At 38.5% G+C, this 15,440-nt stretch overlaps 3 protein-coding genes across 11 annotated transcripts in view; 1 reads left to right on the top strand and 2 right to left on the bottom strand.

The window, feature by feature from the left end:
• Nucleotides 1-140: 140 nt before the first annotated feature.
• LOC123971059 (GDP-L-fucose synthase-like) lies at nucleotides 141-4,064 on the bottom strand. Of its 2 annotated transcripts, none has more exons than XM_046049618.1 (10): nucleotides 3,999-4,064; nucleotides 3,149-3,306; nucleotides 2,913-3,027; nucleotides 2,657-2,785; nucleotides 2,489-2,562; nucleotides 2,255-2,388; nucleotides 1,807-1,938; nucleotides 1,645-1,724; nucleotides 795-894; nucleotides 141-709 (listed from the first exon to the last, which is right to left on the bottom strand). In XM_046049618.1, exons 2-10 carry the CDS (start codon nucleotides 3,304-3,306, stop codon nucleotides 654-656), a joined length of 978 nt encoding a protein of 325 aa, XP_045905574.1. In that variant the 5' UTR covers nucleotides 3,999-4,064; the 3' UTR covers nucleotides 141-653. The 2 variants fall into 2 exon arrangements, with proteins under 2 accessions (XP_045905574.1, XP_045905573.1); XM_046049617.1 differs by lacking the exon at nucleotides 3,999-4,064 and adding an exon at nucleotides 3,639-3,992.
• Nucleotides 4,065-6,427: 2,363 nt separating this feature from the next.
• Nucleotides 6,428-13,855, bottom strand: LOC123971055 (leukocyte elastase inhibitor-like). Of its 3 annotated transcripts, none has more exons than XM_046049607.1 (7): nucleotides 13,605-13,855; nucleotides 12,617-12,805; nucleotides 8,481-8,618; nucleotides 8,278-8,395; nucleotides 8,004-8,146; nucleotides 7,682-7,849; nucleotides 6,428-6,973 (listed from the first exon to the last, which is right to left on the bottom strand). In XM_046049607.1, exons 1-7 carry the CDS (start codon nucleotides 13,782-13,784, stop codon nucleotides 6,566-6,568), a joined length of 1,344 nt encoding a protein of 447 aa, XP_045905563.1. In that variant the 5' UTR covers nucleotides 13,785-13,855; the 3' UTR covers nucleotides 6,428-6,565. The 3 variants fall into 3 exon arrangements, with proteins under 3 accessions (XP_045905563.1, XP_045905566.1, XP_045905565.1); XM_046049610.1 differs by having other exon boundaries at nucleotides 13,548-13,678; XM_046049609.1 differs by lacking the exon at nucleotides 13,605-13,855 and adding an exon at nucleotides 13,072-13,294.
• The window catches only part of mylk4b (myosin light chain kinase family, member 4b), a 66,049-nt gene continuing 62,326 nt past the window's right edge, over nucleotides 11,718-15,440 (top strand). For all 6 annotated transcript variants that reach the window (XM_046049593.1, XM_046049591.1, XM_046049595.1 and 3 more), the window contains exon 1: nucleotides 11,718-12,093. The gene's annotated coding sequence lies outside the window, so the exon portion shown is untranslated. The remainder of the gene's footprint in view (nucleotides 12,094-15,440) is intronic.

The following is a 15,440-nucleotide window of genomic DNA, read 5'->3' as shown; positions in this document are numbered from 1 at the left end:
ATATTATCTGTGAGAGATGAAAATCTTATGGTGCTGGTGACATAGCCCTTAAATACCCAGGCAAAAGACTTATGACATTATGTTAAAGCATTTTATTCAAGTGCCAATATACTGAGTAAAAAAAAAAAAACTCCATCCAGTTAAACAGAAGAATGTACTGTTTATTAAATAAAGTGAATCAAGGACACGTGATTCTAACCTTATAAATTCCAAAACCTTCAAGAATGAAGGTAACTCAGTAATGAAAACTGCTGAAAAAGATTTATACTAGGGCCAGTTACTAAAATCTGTAAATTGTACCAGCACCTGGAATCCAAGATTGAAGCAGTTAAAGCAACAATTCAATTAACACTACCGTAGTGAACAAAATTCTACATACAGGTAGTAGAATAGAAAGTATACAATAACAATATAGTTTATTAAACCTCAAGAGAAACAAGTGTGCAACAACATAATGCTATTGTGTTGGAGACTTGAATTGAAAGTAAGGTTCAGACCAGCTCAATGACTGCACAGACGCACTTCATTCAGTAACATTCATCTACTTGTGCAGATGAATCACCTTGTTTTCGTCCAGCCCTCTCCTCTCTGCCATTACCACCACCTTCTCTTCCAACAGACAGGGCCATGGACCAACTTCTTTGGCAGAGGTTTCACTTCCGGGCTGAGTCATAATTTGCAACAAACCAATCACAGGTTTCCTTTAAAGCTGTACATGAGAGCAAAAATAATAATAATCAGGCAACAGATATATAATCAAAACATAACACCAGCATTTTACATTTCAGACCCACCTTGTTTGAAGGGTGTGAAGGTGAAGTCTGGCAGGTAGTGGTGCAACTTTGCATTACTGGCTGTCTTTTTGAACTGGCCGTCTGCTTTACTGGTATCAAACTAGAGGTCAAAGGTCAAGGAGACTACATGGAATTTATGACTTATCTAGAAGAAAGAAGACATACTTTATTATTTTTTAAGGACAAATTCTATGTTCTCACTCTGGTATTATTGTTATTAGTATACACACGCATGCAACAACACCCGGAGAGATGTCAGGGTGACGCGGCTGCCACTCCTGCCCCGAGCAGTCAGGGGTTCGGGGGCTTGCTCAAGGCTACCTTCGGCAGTGCTGGCACGTCCACGCTTCACAACCGGTTCCCAGCCTAATCCTTACGGACTGAGCTACTGCCACCAGACAGCCACGTCATTACAGTATTTTATGAAAATAACTTTATAGAGAACTTGCTGCAGCTGGCTAGGATAGGCATCACTTAAGAATTTTCAGCTTTCATTTATTTAATATAGTATTTCAGAATAATTAACATTTCTTACCCAAATACCCATGATAATTGCCTAGGGGATGACCTTTGTGAGGTGCTATTTGTAAAATGAGCAATTGGACACTGATCCACAATAATGTTAAATATATGTAATTTGTAGTGACAGCATGAGCTTTTATACTGGTGCCACCAAAAAACAGTTTTTTTTCTTGCCTGAAGCCTGATCCAAGAATACTGTTCACTTAGTTATCCAATTAACCTTGCCGAGTAAGATCTGGAACACGGACTATAGAAAATGGCCTTTTCCGAGTTAAACACATATAAAAATTGGCTGTGATGACATCAATTAACTCAATTAAAAGGATACAACAACTTCTCCTTTGAAGTCCAATGCTTCCACAACTGCTTCCGCTGCTTCTCTGATGGACACTTCATCTTCCTCTCCAACTGAAACCAGCGGACACAACAACAGCATTACTATAAATTTAATTCAACTTTCACTATTGGTATGTTGTGTATGAGGACTCACCGGAGAGAATGACTGGATCGACCTCTGGATACTCTCTCAAGACCCACAGGAAGAGACGAGCCAGGTCCAAAGAGTAAATGAACTGTCTTCTGGGAGTGCCAGAGCCCCAGACCACAAGGGGCTTCCCCTCCTCTAATCATACACACAAATGTTCATGAGTTCATGATTTATCTGGCTCCATGTATCCCCACTATACCCTACTATCCCAATACATGGGATTGTTCCTAATCCTACATAATCAATCCTGTTAGGCACAGTCATTTAATACATGTTAACACAACTTAATAAACAAAAACAAAATTAAAATTTGCAGGCACTTAAAAAAGAAAGTTTGAAAGACTCTACTTATAGTTAAATAGTGATGTGTATTTCTTGTTTTATTAGTGACACAAAACAGTGAGTGAGACATGTGCATCCCTACCAGCTTATGTAAGAGAATGTGACTTACTTTGAGCAATGTATGCTTTGTGTATGAGGCCTGGCAGCACATGACCGTCCTCAATGCTGAAGTTGTCATGGGGGCCAAACACATTAGTGGGAATCACGGCCGTATAGCAACGCCCATGCTGCTGAAAATACGCCCTGTGAAACATACACACAGTTTTACAGCCAACTCTTTTTCATGCGATAGTGTGAATTTATTAAACATGTTACAATACAACACAAACAACTGATTTCCTACCTGTTATGAACATCAATCATTCTCTTTGCATAAGCATAGCCAAAGTTCGACTCATGAGGTGGACCGTTGTGGATCTTGTGCAAAGAAGTAAAGTAACAGTTAGTCGCCTTTTAGAAAATTGACTAATACATCCAGCTAACAGCACACACACAGGGAGGGGCCTTTTACCATGGTCTCATCGATAGGGTAGGTGGTCTTGTCAGGAAAAATGCAGGTGGATAGGCAGGAAACAACCTTGACTGTGCCAACTTCATGTGCTGCCTGCAGCACGTTATCATTGATGTAGATATTTTTTCTCTGCAGGGAACAGACACATCAGCAGCAACAAAAAATAATTGTTAAAAAAGGACCAAGATAACATTTTACTACCCAATAAATAGTACTTTCAACATGTCTAACATTTGTGCTAGTTTATTAACAATACCCAAAAGTCCAGGTTGTACTTCATGTTTTTGAAAAGCCCCCCAACCATAGCAGCCAGGTGAATGACGTGAGTTGGCCGATGTTTTTCAAACACTGCTCGTGTCTCCTCCATGTTCCTGAAGAGAAACCACGATAACACAAAGTGAGAAAGGAGCAGAGACGACCTCCCAATTGTTTGTGTCAGTACCAAAACATCTGTTTACATATTAGTAGTAACTAGAAGAGGTATGTCCTCACATGAGGTTGGCATCTTTTGAGGAGAGGAATATCCATTCTTCCCCCTCCTTGGCTCCACCTTCCTCTTTGACCACATGCTGTATGGCCCTGCCCACCAAGCCGGACCCTCCTGTCACCAACACCCTCAATGGAAGGGTGTGATCGCACTGGCAGTTCATCTACAAAACGTAAGACACAAAAATACTCAATGTGGCATAAGCACAATACAAACAAAACAAGATAGGATCGATTACATATGGTAACGAGGATATATTTCATTACACAAAGGAGAAGTTAACATGGCAATGATGGCTCCCTGACAGCGTCTACAGGTGTTGCAGCTCTACTCAACTGTTCAGCTGCTTTTCTCAGGAAAATGCCACGTCATTCTTATTCTTTACAAGCTTACAAGACATTTTATAACCGAGCAAAACAAGGATGGTTTTTAACAGAAAACTAATATATCATACAAAACTCCACATCTAACTTATAGCTAACTTACTTAGCTTACCTCTATTTTCGGTTAACTACTTGTTTGTTGTTACGTGCTTGTCATTAGAGGTGACCAGTCTGTCTAAAACTGCGTTGTGACCATATATTATGAGGTTGTAATATGCAAAGCCAGACAGACAAGCTAACGTTGACGTTATTACTACCCAAAGTTGCTGTTAGCTAGCAATAGCAACATTTATTCCTTTCGGCGTGTGTTATACATTAATGTGACTAAGTTAGATAAACTAAACCTGAATGTGGCAACTAGCTGTGTCGTGGGTAAGTTAGATAACAGTTTTCTCTTTCATACGAGTGATGCGCTAGTGCAGTAAAACAACGGTAACCCTGAGCTAAACAAATATGTAAAGCAGTTTCTCACCCGTTAGCTATCAACCACACGGACAGGAGGAAAGAAGCCGGTGTCAAGACAGATAGAATGTAAAACTAGGCTTCCGGTCATGGCCTTCAAAATAAAATTTTATTGCAAAAGAGCTGGGTCGTTTTTATGGCTCAATTAGACATCCTGACGTGTTTCAATTAATCTAAAAGTGGAAAAATAAGCAAAACGCATCCTAATCTAAAGCTTCACTCGATAAATGTTTTTGTCACAGTATTTTGATTTAATCTTACTTTTACTTTTACATTTAACAATACGCTTTCCGGGTGTGGTCTCTGCAGCTTTCTCAACCTCTGCTCATAACAGAAAAGTAGTTGACTGTATACAGAGACATTTATAGAGCCTATAAGGACTTTCCTGTATACAATTTATTGGTTTTCTTTTAGGGAAATATTATATTCATGAATATAAAACTAATCTGGGTGTGGGAAAAAAAACACTTAAATTGACTGAAATAAAAATTAAAAATAATAAAATAATAACTCTGGCTGTTAGGGAGAATTAAATATTTGTAAGCCCATTGGTGACCTGTAACTTCAGATTAAGACAAGTGAACTAATGTTATAAGTAGCTTCCTAACATATTTATAGGCCTTCTTGCTATGTGTTAGCTCAACCAGCAGAGGTCACTCTGCCCCCTTCTGTGGCGCCAACAGGCAATAAGGGTTTGACCTTTTGACTTGTGTTTATATCAAAGAGAAGGCTGCACTGCTACCAAATCACTGACTTTGAAGGGTGTGCAGAACTACACCTGCCTCCAGCTTCTCTTTCAGTGGTGCTATTACTGTTAAAAACTCTCAGCTTCCACCATCTACTGCTGCCCCTTCTGTGTCAAAACAAAACTGTTCCAAAACAAATCTGTGGAGTTGTAAACTTTATTTTCCTTGGCTATTTTCCCCAGTGTAAAATACTTATTTATGTTAAGCAGAGTAAATATTTTTAATGCAGCCTGTAGTTCTCATAAGTTATGTAGGCATACTTATGTGTGAAACCTGGTGAGCATTACTGAGAGTCAAAAATGATCTCTAGCTCTGGGGCTTTCATCTTTTAATGCTTTTTTGGGTTTAATTCTGTTTGATGAACCACCAGGAAAAGGCCGCGCTCTGTACTGTTCGTCCTTGTGTAAAAGTGAAGTTGAATCATTTAGTTTTTCTCCCTGGTACTCATCTCAGGACATACCAGAGTTTCCCCAATACCTGGAGGATGTGAGCCTGTGCAGGGTTTAAGGACTGATGATAGTATCAAGGCTGGCCCCATATCGTCACTCTCTTCAAATTAATACTGGACTGGCAGGACAAAGCAGAACACCACTCCTTCCTCTAGTGCCATAAAAGGGCCCTGATGTCACTTTGAGATATTTACATCATGATTTATAGTAACCACACCTTGTAATTGTGGCACTGTTTTTGTAAATAAGGATGATGTAAACTTGTGTCTTTTAATACACATTTATATTTATATACAGTAGGCTTTTATGTACAATAGTACAGTGAAGCAGGGCTCTGCAGTGCAACTCTTTCACTCACATATGCCCATAAATGATTTACAAGCACAGTGGGTTAGTGAAGACTAAAACCTACTATAAATAATTTTATAATGTTAAGGTTATATTATACCAATAGTCATTTATACTAGTTCCTCCACCAGGTTGTGGTCAGAGCCTCTGCAGTGGACAGATGTAGATTTAGTTAAAGATCTACATTTGTAGGCCCATGTCGAGCGTTCAGATCCAATAGTCTTCACTGGTTTTCACATCAGAAAATGGTCATTGCACACAAGGAGAAGGAGGTCAGGCATATTATGTATAGAATACATTTTTATAAATTAATTCTGTGCTACTTTAACATTTTACTGTTCTACTACTGTCTTGAAAAGCCCCCCAACCACAGCAGCCAGGTGAATGACGTGAGTTGGCCGATGTTGACACTGCTCGTGTCTCCTCCTAATTGTGTCTCAGTACCAAAACTTTGGCTCCACCTTCCAGGTGTAATCATACTGTTACTAACTTATTTCTCTCGGTCCAGGTTTATTTATTTATTTTCATCTAACATCACCCTGGTATAACGTTAGTGCTGCATAATGTTACAGATCTGACCGTTTTATAAGCTTGGCTTTTATTTTAATATGTTTACCATTACTTCCGGGTCACTTGGCCCACCTGTCTTTATTTTCTCAACATCTATCTTCAAACGGAGAGATAAAAATAGGAATTTCAAAAAAACAAAATCGGACCATTATTTGAATTTGGTGTAGTCGTTTAGTGTAGTCAGATTCAGAAACCAAAAACAGGAGAACAGCTTTTTTTTTGCCGTTTCTTAGTTTTTGATTTGAAATGACAAATTAAAAAAAGGTGTTTTTCTCGTTTGTTCGTTTTGTGGTTCAAATGAAAAAACTATCAGAACGTACACAGACCACAGGCCTCACTGCGAACACGCTTTATTGGAACTATCGACTGAAGAAACAGCCCTTATGAATTCATAGAATCTTCAATTCAAGGATTTTGCATATTTTTATCTAAATTGGCCCAACATCTTCCTCCGCTGGTTCAGTCTACTGAGGAGACGAGAACCTGCCGAGGAAGAGGATGGACTTGGTCTTATTGTGCCTGATGAAGAAGAGGAAGGGGTGGTCCGCTGTGAAGTGTGTCTTCCTCGGCATACAGTTTGCTACCATGCCTGCTGTGGCTGCAGCCGCCTCCGTCCCCTCCTCGTTCACCTCCAAAAAGGTCTTGTGGGCTACTGTAGACAGGAAGAGTCCTCTCTCACCGTTCATGCCAGACAAATCGGCCTTCGGCCCACAGAACACATCTGTCATGCCTAGTTTGGCCAGAGGCTCATTCAGCTCGTAGTCTTCCTCCAGCTTGAACTTGGGCAGGTGAACGAGGACTTCTGAGTGGACGTCCATGTTGTCCCTGTTGGTCCAATTGTCCAGCCTATCCAATTTTATCTCATTCTCCAGCTGGAATGAAACACATATATATGAACATCTGTAGCTCATATTTATATTAAGAGGTTGTAAGCATCAGCTTGTAGGTGCTTGTTATAAAATAAAAATGGTAGAATGTAGTTCTCTTCTTGTTGCTAGTGATGACCAGACTCCTTTTCATAGACAGTACGATATCTGTATGTGGTTCTTCTTAGACAAAGCAGAATTTAATTGGTTGGAAATGGTATAAGTGGATAATAAATGGATTATTCTGTATGTTATTAGTTATACTATACTTTGTAGTGAGTGCAGATAGTTCAGAATTTATGCACTACAACTTCTGTTACACCCCTTGCAAGTATAGTTTGCTTAAAACTGCATTTTTTATTACATATTAAACACAAGATTTTTATGCATAATGTATTAGCAAACAATTGCCCATTTACACACCCAGCAAACGTTGATCAACATCAGCACACATTGGCTGTTGTGTTTAAGTCCACCTGATGGATGGAAGTCTGTTTTGGTCTCCACTCCTGAGAAAATTATCTGGTTCATTAGCTGCTTTTTTCTATTTTTTTCTACAACTAGTCACCAACTTGTGTGTCTGCAGTTTAGGGTCAGCTTGTTTGCTGAAAACAGCTGTTGGAAACAAGGTTGATAAGAGTGCTGGGGAACTGAACCAAAAGGAAACAGTACAACTGTCTTTTCTTTGGGGGTATTTGTTTTTAGGTTGTGTACCGTCAGCAGGGGGTCAGAGCCGTCTGCAGACTCCTCGGGCAGCAGAATGAACATGCTAAGCTCATCTTTCACATATGGCAACTCCAGGATCTGCAGGCGGAGCTCAGGAACGTAGTTGTAGGGCAGCTTCTTCATCTGGTACATCATCTGGACTGGCTTGGACTCATTCTGATGTGCAAGAAAAAAACAAAAATCAGGGTTATCAAAAGAAAGTCTGTATTTAGTTTCTGAAGATCAGCTGCTCATCTGGTTAAAATGTTAAAATGTTTCCGGTATTCAAACTTTATGTCTCTACATCTGCAAACGTCAACTTAGTTTTCACCTTGTTCACTTTAAAGGGCATCTCTTTGGTGTTTGCCTTATCAAAGCGGCTCATCCAGTTTCCCTTGAAGTAGATGGCATTAACCAGAGCCAATCTTGTCATAATACTGACTGTTCCTGGCTTCAGAAGATCTTTAATTTTATCTGAAAGAAAATACAGGGACAAAGAAACCATCGGACACTGATTCAAGGAGGAGAGGGGCATTGCATCGCATGATTGCTGTAAAATTTTGTATAGGAATGATTTTATGTCCAGTTCAAATGCAAATTTTCACTTTCTGTCTGCTGCTCGACCCAGGTGTTGATCTCCGCTCTGCACGCCTCTGGGGCCCCCATGAAATCAACAGTCTTCAGGTCTGCCTGGTAGTACTTCTCTGTGGCTTCAAGGAACAGCTGCAGAGAGCAGGTAAGATATTTATTTATTTATTCAACCTAGAGTAACTGTGTCTTCTGTGATAAGTGTAAACTCAAAACTCACCGGGAGGAAGTTGGCAGTTTTTTCTCCATAGAGACGGTTGGCCAGTTTCAGGATGTATGATGCAGATGGCGAGTTGATGTCAGCGTTCAGTGTCTGGAAGTCTGCGTGGACATCTTCACCAGGGTTGAATGAGAGAACCTGTATGAAAGTGTGGAACAACAGACCTTATTCTGGGAAATAGTGAAAATTAAGCTGAAACAGTGGACAGTGGCAACATATAACCTTCAACTTACTGTTAAATGTCTGTCAAGTCTGTTAATTAAATCTGCAGGTTATATGATGTGGTAATATTATAAATATAAAGTTCTAACTATCAATAATGTCTCTGAGCTGGATAAATATAGATGAAAATGAACAAACTGGTGCATATGGGGTACAGGGGAAAGACAATGTATTCCAATTTTGTATCCCAAAAAATACTGAAGATGAAGATGGGCGACAGATTGTACAGACATGAGTGATAGACACCTTAAGTGTTTTGATTTTGAAGATCACAAACTTTATGATGTAGAAAATGATATAGGCCTAGAGACCCATTTCTGCCATAATTTTCAACAGGACTGTGAGTATTACTCTGATGAAAGTTTCAATGTGGGGATGGGTTTTTTTTCACTGATTCACTTCAACAGCAGGAGCATGCAAAGTAATTTTTTTTAAATTAAAAGTTACTTGCAAACCTTCAAGGACAAATTTAGAGTGGTAGCGATTTCCGAAACTTGGATCAGTGAAGAAAAAGAACTGTTGGATGGTTTAGATGGATATCAAATGTTTGCCCAGAATAGGTACAATAAAAGGGGAGGTAGTGTTGCATTGTTTGTAAGGTCTGGTTTAAAATGTAAAGTTATTGTTAACATGACATTTTCTATTGATAATTTGATGGAATGTTTATCTGTTGAAATTGAGGGCAATCGATCTAAAAATATGTTCATTAGTTGTGTTTATCGGACCCCAGGTTCCTGTAGAGATAAGTTTAGTAAGACAATATCAGAGATGCTCGAGAAGCATAATGAAAAGTTTACCTTTGTTTGTGGAGATTTCAACATTGATTTATTAAAATCTAATGAGCATACTAAAACATCAGAATTTGTTAATACTATGTTTAGTTTAGGTTTCTATCCATTAATATTAAAACCAACTCGAATAACTAAAGATAGTGCCTCATTGATAGATTTGTTTATGAAAATATTATCTATGTGAAAACAAAAAGTGTTGGATATGTTGAATGAGTTACATTTAAGAATGGGAAAACAAAATTTAAATTGAGTTAAATTAAAATTACCTGGAGCGATGGAAGCTATGAAAATAGAATTATTAAATTATAACTGGCAAAATGAAAAATCATTGTCCTTTGAAAAAATGTAAACAGAAACAAAAAAATAGGTTGTCACCTTGGATGACAAAGAGTTTAGAAAAGTCATGTAAAAAGAAGAACAAGCTATATATGGATTTTATTAAGTGTCCAACCAAGGAAAAAGAGGAACAGTATGAAAAATATAAAAATAGACTAACAACTCAGTACTAAGAAAGCAAAAAAAGGATTACTATGACCAGCTATTGCAAAAATACAGACGTGATATAAAGCGTACTTGGAGGATTATCAATAACGTAATGAAAAATCATAAAGACAGTGTATCAAACATAATAACACAACAATAGAAAATAGAGAGGCTATTGTTGATGCCTTTAACCAGTATTTTGTTAATATTGGTCCAAATTTGGCTAATGAGCTACCAAAGTTTAATAAGGAATATATCAGCCCTACATTTAATAATATTAATACAATGTTTCTTGGAGGAGTATGTGACAGTGATGTTTTAGAAGTAGTAAGAAAGTTTAAAAATAAAAAGTCTACTGACTGCAATAATATTGATATGGCCCTTATCAAAGAAGTCATCCACTGTATTATTAAACCCTTCACCTACATTTGTAATAGATCTTTCTTAACTGGAACTTTTCCTGATGAAATGAAAATAGCAAAGGTGTTTCCAGTTTATAAAAGTGGAGATAAGCAAACACTATCTAACTATAGACCAATATTACTGTTACCCCAGTTTTCAAAAATACTTGTTAAATTGTTTATAAACACTTTGGACTCCTTTCTTAATAAATATGATGTACTAAGTGAGCACCAATATGGATTTAGGAACAACTGCTCCACATCCTTAGCTGTGATGGAGCTTGTTGAACATGTTGCAGTGCAATGCAGCTGCAGTTGACCAAAAACTCAACACAGTGGGTGTCTTTATTGGTTTGCATAAAGCATTTGACACTAGTGACCATGCTTTATTGCTGAAAAAATGTGAACAATATGGTTTGCGAGGGGTCACACATCAGTGGTTAAAGAGTTATTTAAGTAATAGATTTCAGTATGTACAAATTAACAATACACAGTCACAATTAGAAACAGTAATATGCGGTCTTCCTCAAGGTTCAGTTTTGGGACCAAAATTATTTATTTTCTATTTAAACAACATCTTTATTGTATCCACAATGTTGAAATTTATAATGTTCGCTGTTGACACAAATATTTTCTGTTCTGGAAAAAATATGGATGAATTATTGCAATCGGTAGAAAAAGAATTAACTGTGTTAAAGAAGTGGTTTGACTATAATAAGTTATCTTTAAATGAAAATAAAACTAAATTTATGATATTTTCTGGTAATAGGACTCACAGTAATCCAAAGTTACAGTTAAATGGAGTTGAAATTGAAAGAGTCTATGAAACCACATTCTTAGGTGTGATCCTAGATAATAAATTTAGTTGGAAACCACATATTGAATACATTAGAAGCAAGGTAGAAAAATCAGTTGGAATATTGTATAAAACAAAAGATCTAATAAATAAAAAAGGCTTGAGTATTATATATTCCTCCTTATTTATGCCTTATCTGTCATACTGTTCAGAAATATGGGGAAATGCAAATAAAACAAACATAGATGTGTTAATTAAGTTACAAAAAAGAGCTATTAGACTTATTAATAAAGTAGGATATCGCGAACCAACCAACAAACTCTTTATTCAAAGTAATACCTTAAAATTTACAGATATTGTATGTATAAAAATATTGGAAATAATGTACAGAGCATTTAATAATAAGTTTAATAAGTTAAGAGAGGGTAGATATAACCTAAGAGGCCTGTTTATGTTTGAATGTGGAAAAGAAAGAACTAATGTAAAATCTAGATGTGTTATTAAAAGATGATTTGATTTGAAATTATGTACTTCTCTGTTTAGCTTCAAAAGATTTTTAAAAAAGAAAATTGTTAATGATTATTCAGTTAGTATGTAAATCTTGTTAATACTATGAAAAAATTATTTATAATGTTGATTCTTCAGGTATATGGTTAAATAGGGTAGGCAAATATAAGCCTTGGCTTCAGCCTACTCCTTTTTTGCTTATTTCATTGTAAATTTACCAAACGAAATCATTCAAATTCAAAATTCAAATATCCATAAAGAAATGGGTTTAGCCTGCACAGAGACGAACATCTTTTCATGAACTAAAACTCTGCAGCGACTGTGAGCCAGACCTTATCACCCAACATCAGTGGCCAACCTCGCTAATGATCTTGTGGCTGACCAGGAACAAATCCACCACCATCCCAGAGGAGGTGAGGTTGTAATAGCAGCAGATTAATGCTCATTACTTTGAAATGGCATGTCCAAACTATCACATATGGGTGTAATGTTCATATGTCTTCATACTTACACCATATAGTGTGTTTCTATAATCCTGAATACTGTTGAGTTTTGAGTATTCATTCATTCATTCATTCATTCATCATCAACCTCCTGAAGCCGGTGAAAATTTTCCATTTAGATAAGGCTGGCACACCTCAACAACACAGAGTAATTAATCTAAATAAACAAAAACAGCTCAATATGCAACAGCCAGTTTTTACAATCTTCTGCTTTTAAGCAAACATTACTTGTTTCAGAGGCGTTTACTGAGGTCAAAGTACAGGTGTCATTGGACTTTGTCTGTCTCAAGACACACCTTTCAGTCTGTGCCTAGATCTACACCTGGGCCAATAGCCTGAACGTTGTGTTTTATGGCAACAGGCCAGGCAAGTTATGCGGGGTGTCAGGTGTTGGAGTCGGTGCATGTAATAGAGAGACTGTGTGTGTGCTGACCTGTGCCATCTGAGCAGCAGTGTTTCCTTTAGCGCCCAGATAAACCATAGCCAGGGCTGAGCTGATGCTCAGCGGGGAGACAAAGATATTCCCCGTGGGATTCTCTTGGCTCAGAGTGCGGAATAGCTCCAAGGCAAAACATGTGTTTGATTTGCTGATGGCGGCCATGACTGATGATGTACGGTTTTCCTGTAATGAGCAAAGGACATTTTAAATCAGTCTATAATTCCATATTACAGATTTTAATGTTAACAGAAATGCACCTAAATTATCTCTCGTAGTTCATGGTGTTTATATGAAACAAATCTAAAAACATCCTCCTGATAGAGGCTACAGAACTGACACCCACTGAAACAGAACTTACTCCACCACATTTCATATCTTAAAGTTACACATCACAGTAAGAAGAAATGTGAATGAAAGTTAAGGGGGTCATCAAATATAAACCTATTTACCTTGGTTGCTTGTAATATCCTTCTGCTTCCTTCCATCTCCCTATTTTATGTTTTATATTTATTGTCAACTGTCAAAATAATCTTTACAAAATTTTGTTTCAAGTAATGTGACATTAGTTTTTCATCTTCACCTCCCTGTGAAACCCTCATGTACATATTCCTACATGTAAAATCCGTTATGGGTTAACCACTTAATATAAAGGTAGGCCTGTAAGGGAAGCAATTTTGGTGAAAGAAAGATGAGAAAGGTATTTTCTAAACTTTTTAACCTTTAACGTGCCAATTTATTAAGCATTTATAAACAAAGTCAAATATTTCCATATGTCCCTGACCAATAAGCCTACCACTTTTCACAGAAGCTCGTGCGCTCAGATCGGTTCATAGCCTACCCGGAAATAAACCCGCACACGTAGGCATACATCTTTAAACAGACACAAACTGGCACATAAAGCGCCACGCATGTCAGAATAAGCTACCTGCATGTGCGCGTGTATGTTGTGCGTGTATCACAGGCCTATTCGCTGTATCGATACCTGATCTTCCTCCCGAAAAGAATGAAGCGCGTCCTGCTCGCTGACACTCGATGTCCGAACAAATGACAGCAAAACGTAGAGACAGGCAGCGGTCCGAAAAAATCCCCCCAAATAAGAGAAACCGCAACGTCCCGCGGCACTGTTTGTGGGTAAATCCAGAGGTCCACCAGCGCAGCTCATTTATACGTGACACACACTGGGATTATGGCAGCAGTCTGTCTGTGGGTGGGCCGGACGCGTTATTGCGCGATAGGTCACTGACTGGTGACAAATACATGCCATTATAGCCTATAACCCAATAAAGCGCTTTAAAAACGTTTGCACAGGATTTAGCAAAATTCTGCGTGCTATAACTTTTAATATTGAAATTATTAAACTTTTACTTGGAGTAGTTCTACACTGTTGTACTGGTACTTTTACTTAGTAGCCTAGAAGTTCCAAGAAGGCTACTTCTTTCACCACTGCTGAGATATTTAAAGCAACAGGTTTTTCCACATTCATTTTCATGGAGTTTGAGATGGAGCCAGTTTGAGAAAACATTCATGAACACAGTGTGGGATGTGAGGTTCAGCCCACTTACCGGTCTTCAGGTTTCACAATTAAATTACATTTTCATATCTGCCTTAATAAAAATACACCTGATATCTTCTCAGAATACTGACTTTTTTTTTGTCTCATTACTTTAATATTTCCTTATTTAACTAACTCTCCTATTTAACCCTATACTCACTAGATCTGACTGTTAGTGTTTCAGATGTTTCTTTTGCTCAAGGTAGACATCCACCGAGTAGGCGAAATTTAGATTTTATACAGTGGATTTACTTCTTTTTTTTATTCATAGTGAGTATATGGGCGTGTAGGGCATCAGCCAAGACACAACAACGACTACCCTTCAGAAGCGTTTCGTGTAGAAAGGTGTGTCTGTGTGATGATTAACTGAGTGTAAAAGTGGGCTTCCGGTCATGGCCTTCAAAATAAAGTTTTGTTGATGAAGAGGTGGGTCATTTTATGGCTCAACTAGACATATTGACGTGTTTTAATTATTCTATAAGTAGAAAAACCTACAACATACAGCCGAATCGAAAGCTTCACTTGATAAAGGTTCCGTCAGAGTATTTTGATTGAATCAAACTTTTACTTTAACATCACGCTTTCAGGGTTCCCCTTCGAGGGAACTCGAACTGCGTCGGTTACGACACTATGGGAACGCCTCTAGGCGAAGCAGGTCTGAACGTGAATGAAATCACTCCAATCCTATTGGCTTGTTGCTAGAACGGTAAGGTGTGACGGAATAACCGGAGGAGTATAAAGCACACCTGTACACACTCATCATTAGCTTTTTTTTATTCAGCAGGCGCTCTGTATATTGTTTGAAGAAAGCTCCAGTCCTACAAGCAGTGTGTCTTACCTGAAGAAGAAGTCTACCAGCATGTCCGGCAACCAGATGTACAGAAGGTGTGTTTTTTCTTGCCCTCGGTACATCACGGATGGAGATTCTCATGAGATGTGTGTCTCATGTTTGGGGATGGAGCACGCACGGGCAGCTCTCGAGGGGGCTGCCTGTGCCCATTGCGAAGCCCTTTCCGTGCGGGTACTGAGGTACAGCATGGCTCTCTTTTCCGAGGATGGCCGGATGTGTTTTCCCCGTGGTGCGGGCCCTGCGGCCGCTGAGGCGGCCCGGCGGCTTCACTCATGGGTTCACAGCGTGATCTGTCGGAGGATTTCGGGACGGCTGAGGCTTTTTCCCGACCTTCATCCGCTGGCTCCGACGCTTCCTTTCCTCGTTCGGGAGCCCGTTCTCGGCTTCTCCCGCTCGCGGTTTGGATCCGGAGACGC

Source organism: Micropterus dolomieu, linkage group LG05 (genome assembly GCF_021292245.1).
Source record: "Micropterus dolomieu isolate WLL.071019.BEF.003 ecotype Adirondacks linkage group LG05, ASM2129224v1, whole genome shotgun sequence".
Lineage (NCBI taxonomy): Eukaryota > Metazoa > Chordata > Actinopteri > Centrarchiformes > Centrarchidae > Micropterus > Micropterus dolomieu.
This window is presented reverse-complemented; position numbering and strand designations above follow the sequence as displayed.